The 23,778-nt window shown below is 49.9% G+C and overlaps 1 protein-coding gene across 4 annotated transcripts in view; it reads left to right on the top strand.

Moving 5' to 3' along the window:
• Window positions 1–17,466, top strand: part of RNF216 (ring finger protein 216) — a 171,770-nt gene extending 154,304 nt beyond the window's left edge. For all 4 annotated transcript variants that reach the window (XM_027125701.1, XM_027125703.1, XM_027125699.1 and 1 more), the window contains 2 exons: window positions 13,638–13,707; window positions 14,457–17,466. In XM_027125701.1, coding sequence (XP_026981502.1) covers window positions 13,638–13,707; window positions 14,457–14,776 — 390 coding nt within the window. In that variant the 3' untranslated portion in view covers window positions 14,777–17,466. The remainder of the gene's footprint in view (window positions 1–13,637; window positions 13,708–14,456) is intronic.
• Window positions 17,467–23,778: the final 6,312 nt, after the last annotated feature.

Raw genomic sequence — 23,778 nt, 5'->3', positions numbered from 1 at the left:
TTATTGGCTTGTTGGGTCTTCGTTGCTGTGCTCAAGCTATCTCTAGATGCAGCGAGCAGGGGCTACTCTTCGTTGCAGTACACAGGCTTCTCATTGCGGTGGCTTCTCTTGTTGCGGAGCACGGGCTCTTGGCACGCGGGCTCAGTAGTTTTGGGTTGCAGGCTCTAGAGCACAGGCTCAGTAGTTGTGGCACGTGGGCTTAGTTGCTCTGCGGTATGTGGGATCTTCCGGACCAGGGCCCAAACCCGTGTCCCCTGCATTGGCAGACAGATTCTTAACCACTGTGCCACCAGGGAAGTCCCAATGATTTTTAAGTTTGCTAGTCAGTTGTAAGTTGCTCTGTAAGGATGGCAATGTAGTATGTGAGAAGACTTGTTCTACCAAAAAACAATTGAGCATAACAGTGAATAGATACCCTGCCAACTTGGAGCTAGCAAGGAAGCTGCACCATAGCCTGCGGAGGCCTGGGGATAGCCATTGACGAGTCAGCTTTCACTGGGGCAAGTGAGGATGACCTGGATAGTGGAGAAGCGCCTTGTCCCTCAAAGGGGAGACTTGGTATTACAGAGAGATTACTTATATCCAAAGTAATCTACAAGTTTACTGCAATTCCCGTTTAAATTCAGTTGGATTTTTTTTTCTTGAAAAATTACCTGTAATTTTGAAAGTGAGACTAATTTTTACTGTGAAGCTGCACAAATCAAAATCACGTAGACTTGGGCTTCCCTGGTGGCGCAGTGGTTGAGAGTACGCCTGCTGATGCAGGGGACACGGGTTCGTGCCCCGGTCCGGGAAGATCCCACATGCCGCGGAGCGGCTGGGCCCGTGAGCCATGGCCGCTGAGCCTGCGCGTCCAGAGCCTGGGCCCCCCAACGGGAAAGGCCAAAAAAAGGAGAGGCCCGCGTACCCAAAAAAAAAAAAAAAAAAAAAAAAAATCACGCAGACTAATGCAAGAATAGACAGATAGATCGAGGGGACAAGGTAGAGACCAGGAACAGTCCCATAAGAATTTAATATGTGACAAAAATATCATTCAAATCACTGGAGAAATTATAGATTCATCCATTCTTTGTTTGTAACTATTCAGTGTTGCCAGGACTAGTTTTCTTGGCGTTTACAGTCTATTAAGTTTAAAACAGAGGTACTTCATGTGGTTGGTACTGTGTAGGAGCAGTAAGAATGATGCAGTGGAGAATGACAGGAGCCAGAGGGGGGAGTCATCTCTGCAGGCCTCTCTGAGAGGCAGCATTTACAGCGAAACCTGCATGCAAAGGAGGAGCAAGGCCGGCCAAAGAAATAAAACAGATTCGGCCTATTCGTGGAACAGAAAGAAGGCTGGTGTGGCTTGCAGGTGGTGAACGAGGGGAGGGAGGTGAGAGAGGTGGGCACAGAAGCAGGCCGTGGGTCTCACTGGGTGTGCTGGGAGCTGTTGCAGGCCCTGAGTACACGAGTGACTTGGCCTAAGCCCCCATAGTCTGTTGCTAGATGGGACTGTGCTCAGGGTTACCACGGCTTCAGATTTTCCAGAGAGGTTGGAAATCTGTATTTTAATGTGAAATCTCCCAATTTTTAAAGATTGATCATTAATCCAAATCTAAAAAACTTTGTAAGTCAAAGATAAAAGTCTTGTAAGCCACCAATCTTTATCCCTCATATAGAACACCTCCAATATGCCTGATAAGAAAAGGTGTCAGGGTCACAGGCTGGCCCCTGTTGAAAGCCACAGCAGGCCAAGCTGGTGGCCTAATCCTAATCCTCAGAACCCCCCCCAGTTTTGTTAAACACTGAGTCCTCTGTGAAAACCCGGCATCTGCATGTCAGGAACAGTCTCCTCCTGGGTGGAAAACTGGGCTGAGGGACCCAGAAATTGCTCTTATCCCACAGCTCCGTGACCCAGTAAAACCCTTAGCGAGCCTGCCCTCCTACCACTGAGGAAATAATTGAAAGAAAGGGGTGACTTTGGAATAAACAGTCATCCTTCTGTTGCTGGTTGAGTGGAGGGAGGTGTGGCCCACAGTGGGAAGTGCTCTCCAAGGTAACCCACACTGCATTTTGTGACAAAACTTCCCAGGCCCTGGCAGTTCCACAGACTCGGTTCCTCAGTCCCATCCAGCGAGCAAACTGGGGGCCTGAGCATCTCTAGGAACTTGGTGAAGAAATAGCGTCCATTTCTTCAGCGGCGCTCCTAAGAAGCATTCCTCAGCCTGCTTTCCTCTCTAGAAGCAGAGAGCAGCGTGGGAGTTACCACGTGTGGCAGGGTGTGCGGCAGGCAGTCTGGTTTCTTCTCAGCCCCATTTTCCTTTCTGCTCTCTCTTGTTCTTCTCCTGCCACCTCCCTTTTCTTCCCACACATGGAATTGATTATAAACGTTTCTCGTGTTCTGTTACCTTGTTTCGGTGCCATAGCATGCAACTGCCCCTCATTTTCATGTTGAATTGTCGTCTTCTACCCTGAGAAAGGTTCTGTACTTGCTCAAAATAAAGTTCGAAAGGAAGGTCAGGCAAATACAAATCCCTCCGATTTCCTCTGGTAGCCACAGCCAGAGATTTTGTTCCATTTGTCCCGTTCCCATCAAAACCGGGATCAGCCCCGTTTCCTTGATTCTCACCAGGAGACCGATTGAATTCCAACCCAGCATCTGTTGGGGCTTCTGGGAACACAAAGCCATTCAGAAGTTCAGGGAAACAAAGCATGCCCTGTCATCCAGCCTTTTCTCTGGCTTAATTAACCGGCAAGGCCAGGAAGAATCTCTCATTTGTCCATGAGGGAGTTATCCCTTCATGGTTTGGAGAGAAGTTGAGTTTTCATCCTTAATGACTAGAGATTGCTTGGGAACTGAACTAACTGCATATTAGAAAGCTGTCAGTTATCTGTTAGTTGTCAGAAATAAGCTCAAAACATTCAACCAAGAGTCTTGTAAAAACAAGATGTCTTTTTAAGAAGGAAAAAAAAAAAACAGAAGCAAACCAGTCACAACAAACCACAGTTTTCTAGCTTAGGGGTCAGAATGCACAGCCAAATCACAACACATAAATGAACAAACATCATTTTGCAGTGGGGGAATGGTTACCCCGGGACTTTACTGGACCCGTATGTGCTGACTTTTTTCTTGTCCGTGAGTGGTAACTTAAGGGGGTTAACAAGTTACATCTTAACTGTTAGAAGCCATGTTCAGAGCAGTCCTCTGGCAGTCCGGATTCTAGAAGTGGGGCAAAATTCGTAAGAGCATTTTCTCTTTAATACAAAACAAAGTCAGTATTTATCTTGGGTTTTGGCTACCAGAAACTGCACAGAATCGTTTTCTACAACTTCTTTGTTTTTTAAATATAAGAATTTGAAGCATGTTCAGTTCAAATAAAACCCTAGGGCTTTAACAGCCAGTTTACAATTTGGCACCATTGTCGTCTAGCCGTTTGGTTAAGAGAATTATTTATTTTTCTCAAGCCTGCAGTGAATTGAACCTGACATTAATATGTGTTAATATATTTAATTCTTTGACAGTCCTCTAAGGCCAATGTATCATCCCAGTTTTACAAATGAAGAAACTTGCAGAAGATTGTGGTCAGTAAAAGGTGGCATGGGGAATTCCGTGGCCGTCCAGTGGTTAGAGCTCTGCGCTTTCACTGCTGAGGGCACAGGTTCAATCCCTGGTCTGGGAACTAAGATCCTGCATGCCAAATTAAAAAAAAAAAAACGTGGCATGTGTTGATCTCAGGTCTTCTGTTCTCTCAGCATCTTAAACAAAGCTGCTTTCTGCTTTCTCCCCTTAGTTGGCTCCAGCACCACCCAGCCTGGACCAGTGTCTGTCTTCCTGATAGGTCAGGGGCACGGAGGGCACTGGGCACCTTTGAGACCCTTGTTTGAGTGGCCTGGGAAAGGAAGAGGAAATAAAAGTATTTCAGATACAGGGTTGAGGAGGGAAAGGTGGAGATCATTTTAGGGAGTATCTTCAGAAAGATATTCCAGAGTTTAGCTCGGGAACTAATTTTCAGTTTCAGGGTTTTTTCCTTAACTTTTAAAATTTACCTTCTGTGAAGAAGATGGTAAAGTGAACACCCATGTTGCCCCATCACTTAACTTCCACAGTTGGCCTTAGCATTTTATTTCAAGTCACTGTTTTAAACACCATTGTTTCTGTTACAACATGGAAGCGGGACCACTTTCGCATTCTGCAGATGAAGAAAACAAGATTCAGGTCACTTGGTAAAACCAGGGTACAAATCCAGGTCTTCAGCCAGCCGTTAGCTCCTTCCACTCCCCAAGTCTCCACTCTCTGTCTGGAACAAGAGGTCACAAGTACGGGAGCTTGCCGATAGCTGCCCGCAGGGCCCCTGCACCCAGTGAGTCACGCAGGCCTCCGTAAAGGGATAGGCCCTCGCTGGACCTTTCCCCATTGAGCAAGCTGCAGATGGTAGAAAGGGGCCTTGACAGTGTCCCCAGTCAGGTTTAGATGTCACTAGAGGATTGTACCAAGGAGGGCCACAGTATGGCTCAGTCCAGTAAACATGGCATGTTGGCATGTGTCATGTTCAGCAGATGCCAGCAGGCCCCAGGCTGAGTGCTTGACCCTGACAGGAGTCCCAGCATGGCCACACCCCATGCTGCCTCCAGGTCCCTGGGGGGAGCTCTAGACAGAAAGGTGTTTGCGTTCCAGGCCCCTGTGACCCGAGGAGATAGTTGCAGAAACCAGCAGAGAGCCGTCCAGTCTTTGCTCCTCCCCAACACATTATCCAGACCACCTCCGCACCCCCTCCCTGGCCATTCCAGACCCCAGCTGCACAGCATGTGCCACTCCAGGCCGTGCTGCACCCTCCTCCCCCCAATTTCCTGTTGCAGGGGGACAGCTGGCGCTGGGGGGGTTAGGGTCTGGTGTTGCTTGGCGATCTGCAGCCAATCTGGGAATAATTTGAAACTAAATCCTCAGCTCTTTGGAAGCCTTTTATGAAATCATTGCAAGTTTATTAACAACAGCTGTGGCCATACATGACCTGGATCCCAGCCCCAGCCCCACCCCCAAAATTGCAGGAGGGAAGCAGCAGTTGACTTGCACTTCTCAGTCACCTTTTTACAGGGAGGAAAAGTTAAATGGAGAAGAAAAGTCATCACCCTCCCTTCATGGTCACCGGAGGCTGGCAGCAGGCAAGCAGGCTGGCAGCTCTGGTGTCCAGAAATGTTGAAGAAAACGGGCTCAAAAGGATGTTTAAAAGCTTCGCAAGAACAAGCCGTGTGCTAAGTACGCAGACATTTATTTTAGGAACCTTCAGCCTGTGGTTGGCGATTGTTGTCAATATCTGATTGGTGGAAACCTTCTCTTTTTCCCTTTAACCACTTGCAGTTTCTCTTCCTTCTTTTTCTCCCATCCAGACCCTGCTCCATGGGCAGAGCTGTGGGGCTTCATTGTTGAGGGACACGTTTTAAGGAGTTGGGGTTTGGGGTTGTTTTTCTTCATTAAAACCTCTCTGGTGAATTCTCCCTCACTTCCTGCCGGCAGCTGGCGTGCTGAGTCGGTGTTTCGGAGAAGCCGGGCCCCTGCCATCCCCCTCATGCTCTTGCCGTGCCTCACTCCCTACCCACCTCCATGTGAAGCAAGCGTGTCAGAGTCTTCTGTGTTAGGCCAGCATTTCTGTATCTTGCTGAGCTCAGAGGAATTCAGGGAAAGGAAATAAAATCCTCTCACTGTTAAGATGCAACCCCTCATTTCTTTATATAAAGCATTCTTCCAGATCTGCTGGGCTGCAAGACTCCATGTCACTCTCTGCTGTGATCCTTTGTCCTCAGCACTGCATTTGGGGTGCACTGGCCCACTGTGGGTGCTACACATGTTCCTATCCCAGTTCTCATTACATTCAGTGGTGGTCTGTGGGGTTCACTTCTACTCTAGCCTGGCGTTTCCTTATGCTCAGTCTGAGACTTGCTTATATGCATATTCTGTGGATCTGTTTCAAGGTTTTCACCAAGATGAGGAGGGGCCAGAAAGAGGGCAGAAAAGGCCTACTGGGTCCATCTTAAACCCCGAGCCAAAGGCCAAGGAGAGGAATGCTGGGGTGGGCATGTTGCCCTTGGTGGACATTCACTAGGGCCTGTCGAGGTGTCCAGTGCAGTGAGTCCGGACAGAGTTGTCTTCCTCCCTCAGTTACCCACTGACCAAGGCAGGCAGGATATGAAGGGGAGCTCAGGTCTCAAATGGGCTTGGTTTAGCCTCCAACTTTGTTGGGGTCAGAGCAGTCAGAGGGGCCCCTAATAGCTTGCTCCCAAGGCCTTTGGCCTCTGATTGCCTGCAGAGTCCAGAGCTGCCCAGGCTCCCCTGGGGGCTGTAAGCCCAGAAGAAGCAGCCTGGCCCTGCCCTGGTTCTGATTTCACTCTTCATCATCTACTTGGTGACCTTCAACACATAACTGCCTTGTCAGAGCCTGTTTCCTCGTGGGTAGAATGCTGCCAGCCCCTTGTGGCTGGGAGAGACACTTGGAGAGCAGGCGTGTGTGAACGAGCGCATTACACACAGGGAAGTGGGGACCTGAGTGTGCAGAGTGTGGCCTTCTAGAAGGGAACCTCAGGGATTTTGAAAGTGAGATGTGGATACAAAAACAACCAATGGAAATTAGGCCAAAATCTTCCTAGGAGTTATTTCTGGTGAGGAATTACCTTTCTTTTTTCTTTCTTTTTTAAATTTTTTTAAATTTATTTCTTTTTGGCTGCGTTGGGTCTTCGTTGCTGCCCGTGGGCTTTCTCTAGTTGCGGCGAACGGGGGCTACTCTTCGTTGCAATGTGCGGGCTTCTAATTGAGGTGGCTTCTCTTGTTGTGGAGCACGGGTTCTAGGCGTGCAGGCTTCAGTAGTTGTGGCTCGCGGGCTCTAGAGCGCAGGCTCAGTAGCTGTGGCACACGGGCTTAGTTGCTCCGCGGCATGTGGGATCTTCCAGGACCAGGGCTCGAACCCGTGTCCCCTGCATTGGCAGGCGGATTCTTAACCACTGCACCACCAGGGAAGTCCCAGGAATTACCTTTTTTTTTTTTTTTTTTTTTTTTTTAAAGATGTTGGGCTTCCCCGGTGGCGCAGTGGTTAAGAATCCGCCTGCCAATGCAGGGGACACGGGTTCGAGCCCTGGTCCTGGAAGATCCCACATGCCGCGGAGCAACTAAGCCCGTGTGCCACAGCTACTGAGCCTGCGCTCTAGAGCCCGCGAGCCACAACTACTGAGCCCATGTGCCACAACTACTGAAGCCCGTGCTCCGCAACAAGAAAATCCACTGCAATGAGAAGCCCGCGCACCGCACCAAAGAGTAGCCCCTGCTTGACACAACTAGAGAAAGCCCACGCACAGCAGTGAAGACCCAACACAGCCAAAAATAAATAAATAGAATAAATTTATAAATAATAAATTTAAAAAAAGATGTTGGGGGTAGGAGTTCATTAATTAATTTATTTATTTTTGCTGTGATGGGTCTTCATTTCTGTTCAAGGGCTTTCTCTAGTTGTGGCAAGCAGGGGCCACTCTTCATCGCGGTGCGCGGGCCTCTCATTATCGTGGCCTCTCTTGTTGTGGAGCACAGGCTCCAGACGCGCAGGCTCAGTAGTTGTGGCTCACGGGCCTAGTTGCTCTGCGGCATGTGGGATCCTCCCAGACCAGGCCTCGAACCCGTGTCCCCTGCATTAACAGGCAGATTCTCAACCACTGGTCCACCAGGGAAGCCCGGAATTACCTTTTTATTTGTGTTTTGTTTAACTCTTTTTCCCAAGGTTGCTTTAATGTGTGTGAGAATCAAAACTCTGGCTTTTTGTGGAAGAAGGAGAAAATTCCATGGGACTCCAAGGTATACAGGTAACTTGGTAGCCTCATGAGAAAACATGTCAACAAGGCAAGGACATCTGGAGATGGCCTGGAACAGCGCCCAGGTCAGGAGCGATAGGCGACTCAGTTACCATGAGCCAGTTAAGTCCTGTGGCCTCAGTGATAGAGCCTGGCCTGCACCTTAGGCTTCTGGTTTCTCCCCAAGCTCCCGGCTCCCACTCTGGGTGAGAAGGTTCTGCTGGCTTTGTCTCAAAGGCCAAGTGCTGGGGAGGCCAGTCAGAGACCTGATGTTCCAAGTGATGGCACATGTACTTCTGGGTGAGCTGACCCCAGGAAAATGGGAATTTTCCAGGGAAGTGTCCCCTTCTCTGCTGTACTGCTGGCTGTTCATCTCCTTGAGTAGAGGTGTTTTATTTTGCCCTATTCCCTTCTTTTATTCAGTGGAGAAAGGAGATTTCAGAGTTCTGCCCATCCCAAAGAGAAGGAACTCTTATATTTCAAAGAGAGCAGGATACACTCTTTCTAGAACAAAGCAGGGCCTAAAAATAGTCACCTCTGACAGTTCTCAGGGCAGGCAGAGTACTCTGGGCCCCTCCAGTCATACTGTTCCAGAAGCTTCTATTCAGAAACTAGTGGTTTAAGTGCTTGAGAGCTCAGGCTTTGAGAAGGCCTGGATTCAAACCTTACTATGTGTGGGACTTCCCTGGCGGTCCAGTGGTTAAGACTCCGTGCTTCCAATGCAGGGGGCGTGGGTTCGATCCCTGATCAGAAAAAATATTTTTAAAAAACCTCAGTTTCCTCATTTGTAATATGGGGATTAATTAATAGTACCTAACTCCTGGAGTTGTTATGAAATCTATGTGAGGTGCTTAGAACAGGAGCTGGCCCACAGTAAGCCATTATTACTATCACTGTGCTTGGCACTTTATAAAAAGTGAGATCATTTGCTTCTCACAGTAAACCTGCTATGGAAATAATTAGGCTCCAGGTTAAGTCGTGTTGGGTAGAGGGGTCCCCAGGCCAAGGTCTGTGGAACCCCAAAGCTGGAGTCCCATCACACCAGCTGCCTGCCTGTTAGGAAGCCAGTGTTGCTTTAAGATAAAATTCACTATGGTGGGGGCTGCTCCAGCATGCCGGGATTTCCTGTAAGTGACTCAGGCCCTGCAGGGGGGCTGGAGGACAGTTAATTCTGTGATCCAGCCCACACACCCCTGGCCCTCTCGTCATCTTTTTTCCTCCTATTGTTCCCTGTTTCCAGCAGGTTAGGTGTGTCCTAGATTTGCAGAATGGCAAGACTTTTTCACAGGTGTTCTTATTCACCGTGAATGATGACACTTGGGATGCCTAGAATGTTTCCCAAGGGAACTCACCTCTAGAAAAGCCTTAATATCCCCATGTATCACGTATCCAACCCAAGAAGTGTTCTGATGAGGGACCAGTCCTCACGTGTTATCTCAAAATCAACCCTAAACCTACCTTCACTCTTTTTTTTTTAACATTATTAACTTTTTAAATTGTGGTAAAGTAAAATTTGCCATTTTTAAAGTGTACAGTTCAGTCTGCCTTCACTTTTTTTTTTTTTTGGCGGTACACGGGCCTCTCACTGTTGTGGCCTCTCCCGTTGCGGAGCACAGGCTCCGGACGCGCAGGCTCAGCGGCCATGGTTCACGGGCCCAGCCACTCCGCGGCATGTGGGATCTTCCCAGACCGGGGCACGAACCCACGTCCCCTGTATCGGCAGGCGGACTCTCAACCACTGCGCCACCAGGGAAGCCCTTCTGCCTTCACTTTTTTTAAATTTTTTTTTAAATTTTATTTATTTTAATTTTTTATTTATTTATTTTTGGCTGCATTGGGTCTTCGTTGCTGTGCGCAGGCTTTCTCTAGTTGCAGTGAGCGGGGGCTACTCTTCGTTATGGTGTGCAGGCTTCTCATTGTGGTAGCTTCTCTTGTTGCAGATCACGGGCTCTAGGTGCTCAGGCTTCAGTAGTTGTAGCATGCGGGCTCAGTAGGTGCGGCACACAGGCTCAGTAGTTGTGGCACGTGGGCTTAGTTGCTCCGCGGCATGTGGGATCTTCCCAGACCAGGGCTCGAACTCGTGTCCCCTGCATTGGCAGGCGGATTCTTAACCACTGCGCCACTAGGGAAGCCCATGCCTTCACTCTTGACTTGAGGAATTTTAAATACTCAAGGGAAACTGCTTATGGAAGGAAATTCTACCCCAGATGAAGAAAAAGTCTTCCCCCTTAGAGTCTAACATATTTGGCTGAAAATGTAATTTTTATCTTTAAAAAAATATATTGAAAAGTGTTTTAGTTCTTAGTTTCGAAATATAGTGTCCTGTGACTCCAACCAGTTGGAGAAAGTTGAAATCTGAAACACTTAACCCATATTCTAGGTGTAACTAACAATTCGCTCATTCTTTATGGTAACAATCACTGCTCAAAATAGTTGAGTGCTGACATTTTCTTGTGAAATACAGACTGTATTTAGACCGTAAGAGCACTGCCTAACCAGGGAAAGCCAGAGCTTAAGGACAAATAGTCCTGAGTCCACTTAACAAATCAGGAGAGTGATCAGAGCAAAGGAAGGAAGGGAAGAGGCTCCAGGTGGCTCTCTTCAAAAGGTGAAGAACTCAAGGCTCTAAGGCTTCTCCCGCCCCCCAACCCCGGAAGAACTCTCAGTGGCGGCCTGGGAGTTTCTGCCAGCTCATGGACCTGGCTGCTCTGTCCTCCAGAGAGCCGGCAGATCCGTATCAGGACGCTCAACTCACACTTGCCTGTGCAAGTGCCTCAGACCCGCCTAAGGGAATTCTTACATTGCATTTATTCAGGGGCGAACTTTTACCAGGAGCGTTTGGATTTATCACAGGAAACTTAGTATTGATAAAAATCGGTCAGATGCCCTGTTCATCCATACCCTTAACAGTGCTATAAGAGACCTGGAATCTTTTACTCAGAAAGTATCCCTCATTCTTCATTTATTCTGACAGAAATGTCACAAGACAGTCAGAGGGGAAAGAGGGGGTGGGGGTCAGGGGTTAGTCTTTAATGCTGTGAAATTACTCTTTAGGCCCATGTAGGATTCCAAAGTGGAATGCCAGCTGGAATTGTGATCACAGCACAAAAATAGAAGCTCCATGAGGGAAGGGACCAGGTCTGCCTTATTCTTAGCTGTACATCCAGTTCAGGGCCTGATGCATACTGCACACACGATACATATTCTTGAATGAAAGCATACATATACCCTCCACATTTTCAAATCAAACGACAGGGACAGGGAACCTTCAAAGTAGTTTTCTGTGGATTTTCTCCAGGAAAGGTATTTGAGTGACACTGCCTAGTCCACCGCCAACTAACCATAACTTTGAACAACTTACCTGCTCTGGGACCTTACTTTCTGTGGTAGAAGGAAGTTAGAATGGCTGGTTTCTAAGGTGCCTTCCTGTGCCATCAGAGGCCTTAGGTGTCCCTCTGGGTACTGATGGGCATGACCACATTTAAGTGATGTGGTAGAAGAGGGATGAGATAGTGGGGGTGGGGTGAGGGTGATGGTGATGTAGTACTAATAGTTATAATTAATAAATGACCAGAGGCAGGAAACCTCACTCATACCATAAAGAAGCCACTGAGAGAAATGTTAGGGCATCTCCCAGTCTTTACCACTTTCTCTTGAAACTTCATCTTTCTGAAATCTTTATTCCTGCCATTTTCACAACTTTCCTGTCTTTAATGAGGAGTACTTGCTTTGTGCTGGGTCCTTTACACAATTGAGCTCATACGGTCCTTACAACAGCCCATTTTACAGATGAGATGCCCAGACTCAGATGTTCAGGAATTTGCCCAGGTCACTCAGTGAGCAGTGCAGAGCAACAACTCTCCTACTTTCCATTTTTCTAGATTACTCTTTTTTTTTTTTTAATCTTTTTTCCTAGGCTTGCCACTGGCACCAAAATAAAGATGTTTGCCAGCTCCTAATCTCGATAGTGGTAGAATTTATCTTGACATTCACATGGAGAGCTTCAGACTGCCTCCACCAAAGCCTGCTGCATTACTGGAGCCCTTAGTGTTGATTGGCTTAGGGATTACTCTGTAGAGTAGTAAGTTTCCTCATTTGGAGTGTTCACAAAGAGGCTGGATGAGCATGTCTTAGGGTTTTTATAGAGTAGGTGTCCAGTACACAATGAGTGAGCGACACTCATGACTCCAGAATCAGGGAGGGGCCATAACTGTCTGAAATCACAAGTTACCATCTTGGTTATGACATTAGTAACTGCCCATTGCATGCAGACTGCCCATTGCCCAGCTCCACGCTGAGGCTGCTGTGCTCTCCCCTGGTCCAAGGTTTTCCAGGGGTTCTTTCCAGCTCATGCACTCCCTTCTGTGGCCCTCCATTCACCTCCCAGAAGTGCCACGAGTGACGTCAGCCAGTCCAGAGCATCCAATCAGCATGAAAACTCCAGAGTTATCACTGGCAGTGTTCCAGCCCAGACCACACGGGCCACGTGGAGAGGCCTCGCCTGATGGCGTCATCTGGGGCAACACACGTTTCTAGCAGGCTTCTGGAAGTCCTGAAACTTGGCTTATGCTTCCCCACCCCACACTGGGCACCACTGCCCTTCTCCTTACTTCTTCCCAGTTTGACTGCCCTTAACTCCTGGAGAAGCTACTGCAAGACCCCAGGAAACAGGACACGCCTGCCTGTCTCAGTTTGATCAGTGCACTTGCCACGCTCAGGTCGTGGCTGCAGTGTCAACTCTGCTCTTTGTCGAGCCCCAGCTCGTGGCGGGTAGACTTAAGTCCCATGCCCTCCGTGGCCATGCTGGTTCAGCAGCAGCCCTGCGGCTGGCAGCAAAGACATGCACCGTATTGGTGGTGTTTTCAATCCAGCGAGTGTCCTTTCAGTCCCCAGCCGTTTTGCAGGGCCGCTGAGGAGTGGGTTGAACCCCCAGGACATTACACGGAACAGGCATGGTTCAGGTTGTCTGTCCCGGGCCAGCAGCCCAGTTCACGGTGCCTGGGGCAGGTGGAGATGGGGGAACTGTATGTGGCACAGACCCCTGAGTTTCCCTGGTGAAGCCCACACATCTGCCTGTACCCAGAGCGCCTACTTGGCTCTGTCCCCAGGCTGGGATAATCCAAGTCTGAATTGCCTATTAGCGAAGCAGGCCTACCAAGCCTGAGTTTGAGAAGGGGAGATGGGGAGGTCTACAGGGGAGTTGTTCTTAGACTGCTGTGCCCTTCCCTGTGGCCCAGGCCACTGTTCTGCTGGCGGGATGCTGCTCCTTCTACAGCCCACCACTGTCTAGGAGCTAAAGGCCAGCTTCAGGGCTCAGCAGGCCTGCATAGTCTTTTGTCCAGCTCAGTTCGGGGAGCCAGCAAGACTTCCGGGCCCTACAGAGAGCGCTTCTTGCTCAGAGTTTGTAGACTCAAGATCTGAAACTCCTCAGGCCCTGCCCACTCCAGCTCACCCCCATACCAAACCCTTGGGTTATCAGTCTGCCCTCTCCGAGCTGTGGGAAGTTCTTACCTTACAGCTGAGTGAACAGAGCAGGCTCTCTTAGCCCAGGCCCCAGACAGCCACCTGCAGTGCACAGACCCGCTCCTTGGTCCCAGCCTTTCAGATGGGCTTCCTCATGGGAACACCGTCTAATGATGAAGGAAGAAGATTCTCGGGGAACTGGGAATGGGTGGTATGCAAGCCCACGACCTCGCTGGTCAGCAGCAGGTTTCTGGCTTAGCCCCATTGCTGATCGGCAGCAAGCTGGCCTCCCGCGCATTCCGGGAGGGCCTCAGCGCTGCATGGAGCTGGCTGAGAGCAAGCTTGTCATCTTCTTTCCTTTCTCCTAGGAAGATGATGAGAAGCTAATTGAGGAAATCCAGAAGGAGGCCGAAGAGGAACAGAAAAGAAAGAATGGAGGCAAGTGCTCCCCAAGACAGGCCCTGTGCTCACTCACTCCATGTGCACAGGGGACGAGGGGACCCCACTGCCGGCTTGCATTGGGATCCTGGCACTCCACCCAGCCAGGGACCACCGGGGAGTGCTGTCCCTTAGGTGCCCACTTATATACCTCACCCACATATCCAGCTCCCTCTGGGAAAGGCCCTGAAAGCATAGACACAGTTTCAGCAGCTCCTTGATGGCCAGGAGGTCCCAAGGGGTGAGTTGGAGCTTAGGAAGCAAATAGAAGCGAAAGCAGACTTAAAACGACAGTAGGCCCCTCTGAGGTTACAGAGGAATGAAATGGAGTTTCTGTAAGTGGCCATCCACGCCCTGGCTCTAAAGGAAATTCTCTCACAGAAGCTCCACCTGTTCTGAGCTGGATCAGTCTGCCTCCTTCCAAGGTGATCCTTGCGGAGTGTGACACTCGGTGGGAAGTATGGTTTTTGTCCTTGGTGATGGCTGGTTAGGGGTCTATGCACCCATGCGTGCATGCTACGTTTTGGGCTTTAATCGGCCTTATTCTGGCCTGGCCACCCTTCCTGTGTCCACAGGGAAGAATGATGCTGAAAGTTGGAGGTTCCCGGTCTGCCCTCATGCTCCAGGCTGTCAGCCTACAGCTCAGGGCCCCTGGGACCAGGATCAGGATATGCAGCTCTGGTCCCAAGCCAGATCCGAGCACAGTGGGATTTAACTGTTTTCTCTACTAAATCCCATCTTCTTTTCAGAGAATACCTTCAAACGCATTGGGCCCCCCTTGGAGAAGCCTCCAGAGAAAGTCCAGAGGATCGAAGCCCTGCCGAGGCCCGTCCCACAGAACCTGCACCAGCCACAGATCCCCCCCTACGCCTTTGTGCACCCAGCCTTCCCCCTGCCTCCTGTCCGGCCCATGTTCAACAACTTCCCCCTCAACATGGGCCCCATCCCAGCACCCTATGTGCCCCCTTTGCCCAATGTACGAGTCAATTACGACTTCGCCCCCGTCCACATGCCGCTGGAGCACAACCTGCCTATGCACTTTGGCCCCCAGCCACGGCATCGCTTCTGACACCCAGGCCCCACCCCTCCCGGGAGCCCCGCCAAGCATCCTGTGCAGGCTGGAGGCTGGATAGATGCTCCTTTGCCCCCAAGGCTGATGGCTGTGCCCATGCCTGCTAAGTAGGGATGACGGACTTGCCTGTTGAATGGATAGGCTGGATTTCTTCCTGGGAAGGGCCACTGCTCCTTGAAGAGTGGTCAGCAGGCTAGTACCCTCTGGGTGCCCGTAACAGGATTGGGCCAGAGATGAGGGGGCAGCAAAACCCTCTTCCTGAAGAGTTCTGCCGTCCTAGCAGCCAACGTGGTGGCCCTGGGCCACAAGGTAGCCCGTCTCTATCACTCACGTCCCTGCAGAAATAGATGAAGGGAAATGTTTGCCTCCATCCCCTCCCCCGGCAGACAACAGAAGTCTCTCAGTTAAAAACCACGTAAGCCTTCCTTACCGTAGCAGTGTGATCCATAATAAAGTGAAGTAACAAGTAGTGCGGTTTCGAGAGAGCTGAGAGCTTGGGACCGTGTCGTGGAGGCCTGGTTCTTCTACCCCCCTCGCTCCGAAGCCCACCTAGAGTGAGGTGCACCCCACTGCCCTGAGCCGGTTGGTCTAAGTGGCAGAGCGATGTCCACAGACCTGGGAGCGCCGCTCAGGTTGGGGTGGCTGTGGACCGTGTCCAAGTGCAGTACCCCAGGCCGCCACCACAGTGATTGTTCCAGGGTCTCGCCTCCCCTCTTGATCCTCTTGGATGAGACCACAGAGAGCCATTTCATGCAATGGGATGTTTGTAGTTTACCTAAAGAAACATTTGCCGTTTACTCACTTTGAACCTTCCCAGTTTTCTGTGGCCTCTACTAGAGTTTCTCTCCCTCGGTCTCTGCAAAGTCAAAGAAACCTGTTGCCCCGCGCCTGGCAGTTGAGGAGGGTGGGATGGTCCTGAAATTTTTGCCAACCACAAGATCCTTTTGAAGTAGCTGTGACAGAGGCCTGGTGGCTCTCCCAGGGAGCCGTGTTTGCCACCACCCAGGTAATGAACAGATTCTCCCCTAAGGTAAGGTGGCGCTGGCTTTCCCCAGCAGGTACATGACCCAGGTTGCGCTCGGCAGCTACCCTTTCCTGAGGTCAGGTGAGTCCCCGCCATGTTCCCAGTTGCCTTTTGCTGTCCAGCCCCAGCCAGGTGTTTGAGCCTCACCCCGGCCACCCGCTGTGCAGTACTTCATGCTCCAGCCCATGTGCAGAGCAGAGGCCTCAGTGGGGAATGAACCTGCCTGGCTCCCTGTGTTGGCCTCCCTTCCTCTTGCTGAAGCTCTGATGGCTATGGGGTTCCCCAAAGTTCACACACACAGACCTCAGAGAGGAGGGGACACACCCAGGACCAGGCATCACTGTCTGGTCACCCGTTGCCATCAGCCTCTCAGATGTTTTTCAGAGATTAAAATGGAGAGGTGATGTGCCAGGTTGCCTGTTATTGCTGTCTTTCCTCTGGGTTTGGGGTTTGCGGATAGGTGGCCCCCTGGGCTTGGGGTGGGGGGCGCATGAAGAGAGGCTACACTGAGTCTCTGCTGCCAGGAGCCTTTCCCTACTGGGCTTCCTGCCCCTGCCCTCGGGGCACAGCAACAGTATTTCTTCAAGTACCTTTAAAGTATGTTCCCCGTGCTTCCCCAAGGGAGGGTCCCTGAGGGCTGTGAACTGCCAACAGATGTCCCACCAGATGGGGAGGGTGATCCCAGGTGCTGTCAACCTGCCCCACCGGTGACAGTGCTCACCCCAGCCCACCAGAACCTTCTGGGTCTCTGACCCGATTCATCATCTAACGAAGGAACCAGCTTCCATCTTTGCCCAGCAGCCCAGGGTACGTGGCTCCACGGAGGTCCTGGGGCAGCAGCAAGGACAGACCTTGGGCTGGTGTTGCATGCCCTTGACACTGCGGTCCAGGAACTGCCCTAGGACCTGGCATGCAAAGGTCCAAAGGTTGCTGCACAGGAGGGAGACCAGAATAATTCCCCCAAGGCCAAACTGAAGACTTGTCTTTTGAGATGAGTTCTGGCTGTTTTTAGCCACACAAGGCAGCTAGGGAACCACTCCTGCCTTTCTGAGCCGAGGGCGCCTGATTTCTAACGTTCCTCCTTGAGCCAGGCTGTGGAGTGGCTCGCAGGTCTGCAGATGTAGCACAGTCACTTTTGCCTCAAGTTCTGACCCAAGCGTGAGCCCCCTCATGTCTGCAAAATGACCCTGTAGGTGCCTCGTGTCTTGGAGAAGCAGTCTGTACTAGTGATGGGGTTGGGGAGAGAGGGCGCCATAACCATTAGACACACCAATCAGTGGCTGCAAGATGCAAACGACAGGACACCCCCAGAGATCAGCCCCTGTCTGGGGGACAGAGCGGTCCCGGAGGCAGCCTGGCACCTTCCCCTCTGGGCTGCCTTGCTTGCTCCCTGGAGCGAGAGACTGCCCAGCAACAGTCCCATTCTTGCCTTAAAACTGGAGAGAGGAATCTAGTATTTGCACTTAGCAAAAGATTTTAAAACTTAAAAAAAATGTGCATGACCTGTCACTTTGTATAAAAATAGCAAAAACGATTAGTTTACTAAATTCTTTACCTTCTGGTAGTAAAAATACATAAAATAATTGTTTAAACTACTGTGTTATGTAAAAAGCCTGTACCATATGTAACTTGGTTTTTTGTAAATAAATGTTTGTGCAGACTGCTCTCTGGTTTAGTTTCTCCACATGGCCTGACCAGGCAGGCCCCACGACCCCACAGAGTTACAGGGGCTGCTCAGACTGAAAGCCAGCGGATTCCAGGGGAGTGATAACACTTCATGTAACACTGCTCACCCAGAGCGGAGGTCGGGATGCTGCTGGAGAGCTGCAGGATCTGATCCCAAAGGAGCCCCGAGGGGCTGGGCCTGCTCAGGAGGAAGACCAGGTGATCCATTACGCTAACCCTGCCTGGGTGGCTGCCCAGGTCGGGTTGGGCACAAAGGGGGTTTTTTATTTGTTTTTCAGTACAGAATCCCCTTCAAGAAAGTATGGTCAGCCCCTCTTCCAGGCCCCTGCAGCAAGCCACTGACTCGGCCCTGGAGGTGGATGCAAAAGGGAGAAACCTCACTCAGGAGGCCAGTCCTGAGAACAGGGAGCCCCTAGGCAGTGAAGCTGCAGGTACACCCCCTTCCACACACTTCCTGCCACCTGCCAGGCCTGGAGGGTACCCTGGGCACGGGTGGATCACAGCACGCTCGGGCTCAGATGTTGAGAAAGCACGCTATCCTCTTCTCCACTTGCAGCTTTTTACTGAGTGACATTTTTTTTTTTAATTGCACATCTGAAAAAGGTGTACTGAAGTAAACCCAAGACAAAAGTTACCTGCATTACCAGCTTCTAAATCGGTGTATTTTTAAATTTACCCATGCCATCTAGTTCTTGTTCCTGTACATGTTCCATATTTACAGCAATATCATAGACTATTCTACAGTTTCCATCAGTAGATAAGTAATGTTTTTGCCCCGCAATCTACTGCCATCTTTTTTTCCCATCCTCCATTCAAGTAACCAGAGTCACATTCCTCCCTCTTTACCCCACTCGCCCTCCAGCACATTTCAACATGCACCTGCTTATCAGGGCTCTGGGCCTTCGTTGTTACAAAAGTGGTTTCATACTTTTGGCTGAAACTCACTTTTCTCTCTTTGCAGTCATGGAGTACCCTCCAGGTCTGTGGGTCAATATAGCTCTAATTTGTGCCTTTTATGCCTTCCATGATATTTCTTTGTATATATTTGCCAACCATTGCCCCATTAAAGAAAATTTGGATGCTTGCAAAGTCTTGCCGCCACACACAACACCTCAGTGAACATTCCCTTTGATGTTGCAGTAGATAAATTTCCAGCAGTGGAGTTGTGAATCAAAGAATGGGGTGTGTGTGTATTTTTTTTTTTTTGAAGTATAGTTGATTTACAATATTGTGTTAGTTTCAGGTGTACAGCAAAGTGATCTGGTTATACGTATATATATCTAGATTTTTTAAATTTTTTTCCGTTATACTTTTTTTACAAGCTATTGAACATAGTTACCTGTGCTATACAGTAAATCCTTGTTTATCTATTTTATATATGGTAGCACGCATCTGTTAATCCCATACTCCCAGTTTATCCCCCACCGCCTTCCCCTTTGGTAACCATAAGTTTGTTTTCTGTGTCTGTGAGTCTGTTTCTGTTTCATAAATAAGTTCATTTGTACTATTTTTTAGATTCCACATATAAGTGATATCATATGATTGTCCTTCTGTCTGACTTACTTCACTTAGTATGATAATCTCTAGGTCCATCCATGTTGCTGCAAGTGGCATTATTTCATTCTTTTTTATGGCTGAGTAGTATCCATTGTATATATGTACCACATCTTCCTTATCCATTCATCTGTCGATGGACACTCAGGTTGCTTCCATGTCTTGGCTATTGTAAATGATGCTGCTAAGAATGTTGGGGTGCATGTATCTTTTCGAATTAGAGTTTTTGCCTTTTATAGATATAACCCCAGGACTGGGATTGCTGGATCATATGGTAACTCTATTTTAAGTTTCTTAAGGAACCTCCGTACTGTTTTCCATAGTAGCTGCACCAATTTACATTCCTGCTAACAATGTAGGAGGGCTCCCTTTTCTCCAGGTATATTTCAGTAGCTTTGCCAGATTCCTCTCCTGCAAAGCTGTGTCAACCCACCGCAGGTGAGAGCCTCTGGCTGTGCTCTCGCCCCTCATTGGCACATCTTTGTGACCATGATCCACCCTGCTGTCCTAAGTCATGCCCTCTGTAATCTGACCTCATGGAGACATCACTTCTATTTTCACCTCTTTCTTTAGGTAAAACTGCTTTTAGGTCAGGAGCATTTGTCATTGTAATGTCCAAACTTTTATTTTTTCCATCCTTAAAAAAGTGTCTTTTTTTAATATATTTGCCAATTGTAAATGTTTTTAAATGGAAAAAAAATTGAAAACACAGAAAAGTATAAAGAAGAAGTGCTTTGTTACCCAAAGGTAACTACTAATAATATTTTGATGTGTTTCCTTCCAGTGTATTTTTTTTCTGTGATATATATGGTGTATTTCACAAAACCAGTAAGCCAGATGTGCAGATTTTCAGTCTGTCTTGAGCAGTAACAAGGTACGTATGAGCAAGTGCTTCTGAAACATGATTTTTAATTAGCTCCTTGTTTTATAACCTCTTGCTGCAGGCTCTGTTAGCATTCTCTTTGGGCTTATTAAAATCTCTTTCCTGAAGGCTGGTGCACAGCCAACCCTCCCCAGCCTGCTGGCCCTTTGTTCCCATGACCCCTGGTGGGAAATGGTCACATCTAAATCCCCATCTGTGTCATCCCTCTTAGGATTATGTTGGAGAACCAGTTCCTCTCCCTTCATCAGCACATTTTTGGCAAGGACTGATCACTGGCTTGGCTTGGCTTTGCCTTAGAAGGTGCCAGTTAAAACCCTCGTGGCATTTGTTGAGACGTGGATGGATCTAGAGACTGTCATACAGAGTGAAGTAAATCAGAAAGAGAAAAACAAATATCGTATATTAACGCATATATGTGGAACCTAGAAAATGGTACAGATGAACCGGTTTGCAGGGCAGAAATTAAGACACAGATGTAGAGAACAAACGTGTGGTCACCAAGGGGGTAAAGCCGGGCGGGGGTGGGGTGTGTGTGTGTGTGTAGAGGTGGTGGTGTGATGAATTGGGCGATTGGGATTGACATGTGTACACTGATGTGTATAAAATTGATGACTAGGGGCTTCCCTGGTGGCGCAGTGGTTGAGAGTCCGCCTGCCGATGCAGGGGACAGGGGTTCGTGCCCTGGTCCGGGAGATTCCCACATGCCGCGGAGCGACTGGGCCCGTGAGCCATGGCCGCTGAGCCTGCGTGTCCGGAGCCTGTGCTCCGCAACGGGAGAGGCCACAACAGTGAGGCCCGCGTACCGCAAAAAAAAAAAAAAAAAAAAAAATTGATGACTAATAACCTGCTGTATAAAAAATAAAATCCTTGCGGCACTGAGACCATGCCCCACGCCCTGCACACAGTGGGCACCTGTGCACGCGCCACTAAATGGTACAGGCTTAGGCTGGGCCTCAGGAAGGCGCCACTCAACTGGGTGGGCTTGGGCTGTCAGGCTCCGCAGCAGTGGTGACAAAAAACATGCCACTAAAACACCAGACCGCGGGAACAGAAGACGCAGCAGGAGGCTCCCATGGGCTGGGGAGGTGGCCTAGAGGAGGTGCCTGCAGCCAAGAGGGTGGGGAAAGACCCCAACCTGGCTCCTCTTCATCGCCTAGGGCTTGTCAGTAGGTTGGGTGCGGCGACAGGGGGAGTAGCCTCCTGCCCCGCCGAGCCCTCTCTCCGGCCCTCTGGGCGTCGCAGACCCGGTGCTGTCCCTCCCCTCCCCTCCAAGCCCCCACCAGGGCCCAACCGAGCTTCTCCCGCCCCGGAGCCAGCGGCCCCCTACCCCCGCCGCTGCTCCACCCGCTCCTCCGCGGCCTCGGCAGCAGGAAACCACCCCGAGCAAGAGAGCGCAATGGCTAGAAACCGCCGCGGGCAGCTTTGAGCCCTGCTGCGGTTTGTCTGAGACTGCAGCCCCGTAGATGGCCTCCCAGGGCCCCTCACCCCTAGCGGCCCGAGCTTCCCCCCAGCACGACGGGCGGGGGCTGTCAAGGGCTCCCCGGGGCCAGCGCACACAAACCACCTCGCGCAGCGCCCAGCGTGCCCCAAACCAAGCCTGTGGCCCCCCCTGTGCGCGGCTCGCCTCTCACGGCTGGAAGAGGCGCCTGGGGGGGACTGTGGCCGCAGCCTTCTTAAATGGCTCTGTCCCTCCTTTCTCTGTTGGCCCCAAGTCTGGTCCTCTCTGTCTCTCTCTCTCTCCCCCTCCCCCTCTTTACTCATTTCTATCTCGTTTAAGGCCACTTACCAAAAATACATATGATATAAAAACAAACAGAGAAACCAAATTGGAACAAAAGCGAAGCTATGATTATAAAATGCACACAGCCCAGAGTTAGGGCTCTGAATCACCTCCACCAGGCGTCCTTGCCCAGTCTTCAAAGGCAGCTTCACCTCGCATGCTGAAACGCATGAGTTATAAGGGTCAATGTCTCTATAAGACGGAGACATGCCCATAGCTCAAGGGAAGGGCACTGTGCAGGCAGAGGCACATCTCGGCGACCTGCTGGAGGCCCGGCTGCCCCTGTCCCAGGCACCCTGGGGGCCAAGCCTGCTCACAGCCTCAGACCTCGGGGAAGCTGACACCTCCCCCACAGACATATCCTTTCTCTCCCTTCTGATGGGGAGTAAGGCCAAAAAGGAAGCCTAGAGCAACCTTAAAGCTGGGCGTTCCTACCCAGCTCTGCCATTTCCTGCCTCTGAGACACAGCCCAGTCCCCTGACCTCTATCCTCATGAGGCACTAACCATCTTTGATTGATTCCCTACCTTTGGAATATTTTCCACAGTGCCTGCCTCCCTGAAATCCCAGGAGCACCATTCTGCCCAGCTCAACATCTCCAGCACCAGTTCAGGGTCTGGGGTGCTCAGGCAATAACTGTTGGAAGAAGAGATCTGTGAAATGAGGATAAAAAGACCCACCTCAGAAGGGGGATGTAGGGCATCAAATGAGATAGTGTATGTGAAGATGCAGCCCGACCCACAGGAGCCACGCAACTGTTACCTTCATTGTTTTTAGGATCCGAAAATGTGCGTGAGTGTTCCTTCCACTGCTGGTATGGTGGGCAAGTCACCTGCCAGCTGGAGCATCCATTCCCCCATCTGTGAAGTGGAGGGGTTGGCTGGGTAGCCTGAAAAGCCCTCCCTGCTCTAATGGGCTGGGGTTTTACAGGTGTCCTGATGGTGCAGATATCAAGAGCTGGGGTTATAAATCTACAGACATGTTTCCCTAGAATGTGTTTAAAACAATGATAATTTAGCATTATTCATAAATAGCCAAAAAGTGGAAACAATCCAAATGTCCATCATCTGATGAACGGATAAACAAAATGGGGTCTCTCCATACAATGGGATATCATCTGGCCATACAAGAAAGAAGTCCTGACACCTCCGACAATGTGGATGAATCTTGACAGCATTATGCTAAGTGAAAGAAGCCAAACACAAAAGGCTGCAGATTGTGTGATTTCATTTATATGAATCAGCAAACCTATAGAGACAAAAAGTAGATTAGTGGTTGCTCAGGGTTGGAGGGGGCCATGGAGGGATAGGGGGTGACAGCTAAAGAGTGCGTGCCAAAAAAAAAAGAGTGCATGCCCTCTGCATTTGGAGCGAAGAGTCTTAACCACTGGGCCGCCAGGGAAGTCCCTACAGTCTTTCATTTTGAGGTGATGAATTTATGGTATGTGAATTATCACACAATAAAGCTGTTACTTAACAAAAAGGGGAAGGAGGAGGGAGGGAGGGGAGAAATACCACTTCTGGCCATGTGGAGTAACAAGGATGACTGGATTCACCCTTCCCCCTTAAGTAACTAAAAAATCAGACAAAATATATGAAACAATAGTCTTCAGACAGTGGACAACAGGAGCAAAGTCAGTGACCCCTGAGACAAGAGAAACAAATGAGGTGAACTCTACAATTTCCCAGCCTCCTTTCTGGAGAGAGTTGTCCAGGCTGCAGCACAGGAACAGGAAGCCCTGGCGGAGGGAGACCAGTGGACTCCCAGAGTTGAGGAGAGTTGAGAATTTGGTGAGACCGAGAATCCGCAGAGCAAAAGAGCAGAAAAGAGGGGAGAGCTGCTCTAGGGATCTGCAGAGGGGCCTCCTCTGTCTTCAGCTGGCAATTGACGAGTTAATGCATGTGAGGACCCGGTGCCAGGCCAGGAAATAACCAGCAGAAAGAAGCAGACTAAACGACCCACAAAGGCCACACGGCACTGGGAATAGTTCATGTTCCCCACAGCAGAGCAAAGAATCTAAGTGCATGGATCAGGGCTAGAATTCTCAGAAAGATGTCGCCGCCATAGTGGGCA

The sequence above is a fragment of the Aethalodelphis obliquidens genome, unplaced genomic scaffold (genome assembly GCF_003676395.1).
Source record: "Aethalodelphis obliquidens isolate GAN/ISIS:26980383/991018 unplaced genomic scaffold, ASM367639v1 scaffold30, whole genome shotgun sequence".
In the NCBI taxonomy this organism is placed as follows: Eukaryota; Metazoa; Chordata; class Mammalia; order Artiodactyla; family Delphinidae; genus Aethalodelphis; species Aethalodelphis obliquidens.
Note: the sequence above shows the minus strand (reverse complement) of the source record. Positions and strands in the feature narration are given on the sequence as shown.